This window comes from Dromiciops gliroides, chromosome 6 (genome assembly GCF_019393635.1).
Source record: "Dromiciops gliroides isolate mDroGli1 chromosome 6, mDroGli1.pri, whole genome shotgun sequence".
Classification (NCBI taxonomy): Eukaryota; Metazoa; Chordata; class Mammalia; order Microbiotheria; family Microbiotheriidae; genus Dromiciops; species Dromiciops gliroides.
The window spans coordinates 99886908-99892907 of record NC_057866.1 but is presented as its reverse complement, the minus strand read 5'-3'; the positions used below and the strand labels follow the sequence as shown (position 1 = coordinate 99892907).

At 55.9% G+C, this 6000-nt stretch overlaps 1 protein-coding gene across 2 annotated transcripts in view; it reads left to right on the top strand.

The window, feature by feature from the left end:
• The first annotated feature begins 806 nt into the window (after positions 1 to 806).
• The window catches only part of FGFRL1 (fibroblast growth factor receptor like 1), a 145583-nt gene continuing 140389 nt past the window's right edge, over positions 807 to 6000 (top strand). Inside the window, exons 1-2 of one of the 2 annotated variants that reach the window (XM_043971157.1) lie at positions 807 to 1088; positions 3360 to 3469. In XM_043971157.1, the coding sequence (XP_043827092.1) occupies positions 3409 to 3469 (61 nt within the window). In that variant the 5' untranslated portion in view covers positions 807 to 1088; positions 3360 to 3408. Of the gene's footprint in view, positions 1089 to 2851; positions 3112 to 3359; positions 3470 to 6000 lie in introns of those variants that run through there. The other variant, XM_043971158.1, reaches the window with a different exon arrangement.

The window sequence follows — 6000 nt, the reverse complement described above, 5'->3', positions numbered from 1 at the left end:
GCACTGGGGGGACCTGCCGCACTGCCTGCCCCGCTCTACAAGGGTTAACCTGCGGGAGGGAGGACGGAGAGTGTCCGAGAGAAAGAGGGGAGGGGCGGCGTCTTCCGATTGGTGGAAAGTTTTGTAGCGGGGCGGGGCAGGGCGGGCGCCGGGGCCCGGTCGCGCTCGGCCAGAGCCACAAAGCCCCGCAGGGAAGGTCGCCTTTGGCCCGCTGCGCGCCTCCAACTTTTCCCTACTTTCTCCCCACGTCTGCCCAGCGCTCCCCGGCCCGGCCTGCCCCCTCTCCCTAGGGCTCGGAGCCCTAAGTCCTCCTCTTCTCCCTCTTCGGAGCTGCGGGACCCCTCACCCCCCACCCCGACTCCGCGCGGGCATCCCCGCCACATCCGTCCCGAGGCCAGCTCCGTGGGGGAAGCCGGGGCCCGGCGGCTGGGCTGGGCAGGGCTGGGCAGGGCAGGACAGGGTGGCCGGTGCATGCGTGCGTGTCCCGCGGTCCAGGGGAGCCTCCCCCGCCCATCCGCGAACTCTTCCACCTAGTCGGCGCCCTCCGGGCGGGGAGACTCCCGCGCGGTGTGGAGCCTGTGCCGGGCGGAGAGCTCGGGGCTGGCCGGGGGCGCCACGGCCGCAGCCGCCGCAGGTATCTCTGGGCGCGCCCTGGGGGCTCCTGCCCTCCGCCAGCCCAGCCCCGCCCCGTCCCGTCCCGTCCCCACCCCCCGCCGGGGAGGAGCTGGGCTCCCACCGCCTGCTGCCCCCGCCCCCTCGGACCCGGCCCCAGCCCTGGCCCCGGCCCCGCGGGAGGGAAAGGCAGGCAGGCAGGCAGGCCGGCAGGCGAGCGAGCGAGCGGACGGAGTACGCCAGGTAGTGCCCCCGCTGCGCCGCCCTCCCTCCTTTGCTCGCCCCGCCTGCCTTAGCCCAGCTCGGGAGGGCGGAAGGACTGAGGTTACAATGAGGAGCCTGCTGCCCGCCGGGAGAGACTGAGGAGGCTGGATTTACTGCGAGAAGGGTGGGAAGAAGCCCCAGAAATGAACGGGGACGGACACCCCGGCGGAAGTCTGTGAGCAGCAGAGCGCCGGGCGTCCCAGCAGCTTGAGGTGAGTCCCCCACCCCCACCCCGTTCCCCGCCTCTGGGGTCCTGGTCCCGGGCAGATTGATCCGTTCTGTAGTCTGTGGGAGCTCTCGGTGCTCTCCCAGCCCAAGCAGGTCTCATTCCCCCGATAAGTGGGGCTTCTCCATTCTCCACTCTCCCAGGCAGCCTCTGGACCAGGAGGAGGCTCTCGTTTATTCTCCAGCCCAGGCAGGTGCCCTCTTGTCAATGGGAAGGGTCCTGGGTTCTCCCCCGGACCCCTGAGCAGAGGTTCTCCTTGGTGAATGGGGGCTTCCGATGCCTGCAGAATTCCTCTGCTTAGTGAGGATTTTGGATTCTTAGTGGGAGGTCTCCCTTGGTCAGTAAAGGGTGAGGGGTTTATTTTTTCCCCTACTCTCGGCAGACCCCTGTCTCAGTCAGGGGTCTCTGGGCTCTCCCCAAATGCTTTCCTTCCTAACCACTATAGACCCTTGCTTCTCCCCACATAGCCGAACAGCTCGGGCCTTGGCTGATGGCAGGTGGTTCTGAGCAAGGAAACTGGGAAAGACCAGAGAGCCCAGTGGGGCAGCGATTCCTTGAGCCAGGAGGGAAGAGGTGCTGGGCAAACGAACCCCTTACTTTTGGAAAAAGCAGAGTCTGCACCCTTTTCTTGGCTCCGGGCCACTTTCTGATTCCTAGCTTTAGCCCCCAACCATAATACGAAACTTGAAAACATCTGCCTGTCTCCTTCTCCCTTAGATATAATCAACTCAAATACGCTATCTAGTTAGGGGGCGGGGTGGGGGAGTGATGCGTGTGGATGATAACAACATTCTTGTAAAAAAAAAAAAAACCAAACCAAAACCCAGCCGTGGTCGGTGGTCGTTTCCTGAGTTGGGGAGTATTTCTGGAAGGGCAGCAATTCCCCTTGAGGGTATGGTTGGGGGGCTGTAACCGTGCCCTCTTTAGGGGTTCTCCCCAGGCTCTTGCTCTTCAGAAGCTAGTCCCGACTTTCCCAGGAACAGCTTTTCTAAGAAACTTAGGTGTGTGTGTATGTGTGTGTGTGTGTGTGTGTGTTGGGGGCAGCGGGAGGGGGTCTTTTCTGAGGAGTAAGGAAATCCACTTTCCCCACACTGAGCCAGCTTGTACTCCGCAGGCTCAGGAATCTCCATGGTACTTTTTTTTTTTAACCCACCTTTTCAAACTCGCCTCTTCCTCCAGTCCAATGACTGAAAACCGTGTACATCCTCTTGCACCCCCTCCCTTTGCTCCCCCCCCCCACGTGGGCTAGGTCTGCCCTTGGCCTGGAGGCAGAGTCTCCCAATATTCCCCCTCCCTCCCCCCCCCCCCAAGTCTTTTTCTCCACGTTCAAGAACTTGTGGTGCAAATTTGTAAGCTAATGGCCGGGTGCGATTATTCTCCTTGTTGGACGGGCTGCCTCCGTGTTGTGTGTCCCCAGGGCACAGAGTGCTTACAACTGGGAGTTTACAAGGGCCAGGAATTCAGACAGTGTTTAGAGAGTGAGAGGTAGAGGTGCGGGGCAGAGTGTAATTAATGTAAACCCTTTGTCTGGCTCTGATACCTAGAAAGATTCCCCCCCCCCCCATCTCCCTTCTCCTATTCTTTCTGTTGTTTCCCTGAAGAAACAGGAGCCCAACTTCCTTTCTGACAGGAGCTAGCAGCAAGTGCAACTTTAAATAATGGGAGGGGAGGGGGGTTGAGGGGAGGGGAGGGGAGGGGAGGCGAGGCTGCGAGCGGCTGCTAAGAATAATTCAACCTTCAGATAATGCAGCCGGGAGCCAGCCTGCGCATGGGGGCTCGATAGTACCTCCCTGGGCAGAACATTTCGACCCAAGATGAATGGGAAGACTTAGTTCTTCGCTTTGGCTTCCTGGGCTTTCTCACAAGACTTCCTTGATCTATAACTGCTTCTGGGGCTGGTTGGATTTTTTTGTTTGTTTGTTTGTTTGTTTTTGATTAGTCTTGAGAACTTGTCAACTTTTTAATAGCCCAGACAGAGGAGAGACCTGGGCCTGCCTGCCTGCCGCCTTGTAAGTGAAGGAGCCTTCCGGCTTCATTCTTAGGGACCTGTGGATAGTCAGTGGAAGCCCAGATTTAGGGCAGAGCAAGCTCTGGAGGGGAGGCAGATCTGGAGAGGACGAGATCTGGATGTTGGGGGGGGGTGGGGAGCCCTGACTTCAGTCTTTGTTTTGTGGTGCTGGATTCACTCTGGAAGGTGTTGAGTCTTCTCTTCTCCCTTCTCCTCCCCATCTCCCACTCCCCTTTTTCTTTTCTACAGGTTTTGAGGCCACAGAACCTTTGTGCATAAGAAGGACCTAAGCCCAGAGATGGAATTTTGGTTTGCCTTCCTCTTCTTGGGGATTTTCTCAATGTCTGATTCTGCCCGAGGTGAGTAGACTGAGCTCGCAGGAGGCAGGCAGCTTGGGGCAGCTGCTGGCTTACCTAGTGATTTCATTGTCTGTATGTAAACTGGAGTTCCTTTCCCCAAATCGGAAATGTCTGTGTGTTTCTATCTCTTTTTCTGTCTCTTACCCGGATTGGTTCTTCGTTCCCACTGCAGGCATATAGATTTGGGCACCGATGCATAAAAGCAGGCCATGTTCTTGCCTACACACATTTTCCCACCTGGCTCTGGGCTGTACCGTGTGACATCATTAATTAAGACACCAGTTAGTTTTTTCTCTCTCTCTCTTTGTTTTTGGTTTTTGGAATGCAGTTTCTTTTTCTTTATTTTTTTCTTTTTTAAGAGAGGACTAGAGCTACAGGTGAGTTCTAGGGAATGGCTTTGCTTAGTGAGGGGTAGGGGAGAAGCTTTGGTTAAGCAGCTTCCAGAATTTGGGTGTCATGGTTGAAAGCAAACAATAGCATTCCTGGCTGCCCGGCAGGGCCTCCCTATCCCCCTCTTCCCCGCCCTGCCAGGCCTCCCCTTGTGTCTTCCCAGTAGCTGACCAAACAAACACATCCATGGCCTGTCCCAGCTGACAGACCTGTGACAGTCCTCAACAGCTACTGCATATTTGAGCTCTGGTCACCCCAGGCCAGGCACTCAGATTTCAATAAGCAGGTGACCCTGCCAACCTACCCCCAAGACAAGAGTTTAAAAAAAAAAAAACAATGACAAGATCGAAGCGGGAATACCAGTACTGTAAAGGAGAAAAGGCTGGAGGAAGCAGTGGCCTACTTTGCGGGGTTCATTTCGCACAAGGAAGGGGCTCTCTACTGCAGTAAAGTGAAGTGATTCGGGTTGGCAGCCCCCCCCCAACCAGGCAGGAAGACAAGGCTGTGGGGCAGGATCATGAAGAAATCATGGTGGCTTGGATTAGCCATTCGATACTTATTTCTCTCTTGGTCTTTTGCTTGGCTCATTTAGACCAGCTAGCATCATCCTATGGGTTTGCAAAAGCATACTTCCTTTCAGGCAGCCAGAGGTCTGAGGCTCAGCCTCCTTAGAGGCCAGAGTGTGTCGAAGGCCAGGCGTCTGGGAGATGAATGGGGTGGGGGGGGGGAACAGCATCCAGGCGTACGAGGAGGCGGTCGGAAAAGTCTGGATTCCAGTGTGGATAGGGCCCGCCTCCTTTGTGGGGAATGGAGGGAAGAAGGTGACCTCATGGATGTATATTATTCTTGCAGCTGGTCCCAAGGGCCCTGGGCAAGGGGGGGGGAGCAGATTGTATGGGGGAGAAGTTCAGCCCTCAAGCCTCGGTGGGTTTGGGGCCTGCAGAATAGAGGTATTTTTTAAATCTTCCTTACCTATATGCTCCCTCTGCTCTGGGCTGGATTCTCCAGTCTTTGGGGGTCATGGGCTCATCTGGTTCAGAGAGGATGTGGGTGTCTGAGTTACAGCGAGTGGTTTACAGAGGTGAAGCCTTGGTAAAGAGGCAGAAACGGGAGAACTGGAGTGTTCCGAGAGATTCTGGAGCCCAAGGGAAGGAAAAGCTCACTTTAGCGGAAGTTGGCTAGGGCTGCATGAAGACCTCATGGATGAAAATTGCAGTTCTTTCTCCAAAAGATAAAAATATCATGTATATCCAGAGAGAAAGCGAGGGAATGCACCCGCTGAGTCCTGGCTTCTGGGGCCGAACAAACCCAGATAGGAGGGTGGAGGTTAACATAACACGTCTTCTTCATTTTATCCTCAGGGGAGGAGGGGGAAATAGCTCATCAGTGCTGACGATAGGTGTTGTTATTGGAAGTGGAGACACCAGTCATGCCCATTCCGTAGACTGAGCCTGTTAGACAGCAGGGAAACTATTTCCTGCTCCTGTGTGCTGGTTTCATAGCCCGTCTTGGAGAAAGTGTCTCAGGAAAATTGCAAAGGTGACCACATTCGTAGAGAAAGCAAGCCGTTCCCCTGCACTGATTGGTAGACCAGTGGCATGTCTCTATGTGTGGAGCTGGGATCTGACCAGAAGCACGGAATAGATATGATTTGTCCAATGCCATGTCTGGAGCGATGGAACAGTAGGTTTTGAACTGTTGGCATGGTTGGGCCCCAATTTATTTGGAGCTGTTGTTGCAATGCACAGTGTTATAGCAGGGTCCTGCTGCTGTTTGAGTGTGGGGGAGGGCATCACTGAGTGACCCTGGCTGGACTAGTGGATAAAGGCTGACATGGAGTATTTTTAGGGGTGGGAAGAAATCTCTCTTGAGAACCGGCCGTGTGTGTCCCAGCGGTATAGGTCCTCTGCAAGCAAATGGGGTTTGCAATTTGCTGGGTCAGAGGACTGGATCCCAGGTTTGGCTTGGAGGCTCCTGGGAGGCATAGCTGGGCAGAAGAGCTGGACTCTGGCTGGCATCCCCCGGTCTCTTTTCCTTGGGCTCTGTGCTCCCTGGGTCAGGGGGATGGATTAGTGTTAGCTCACCCTCTGCCTCCTCTCGTACCCCACCGTTTCCTGGCTTGTGGTTCAGAGCCCCCTCCA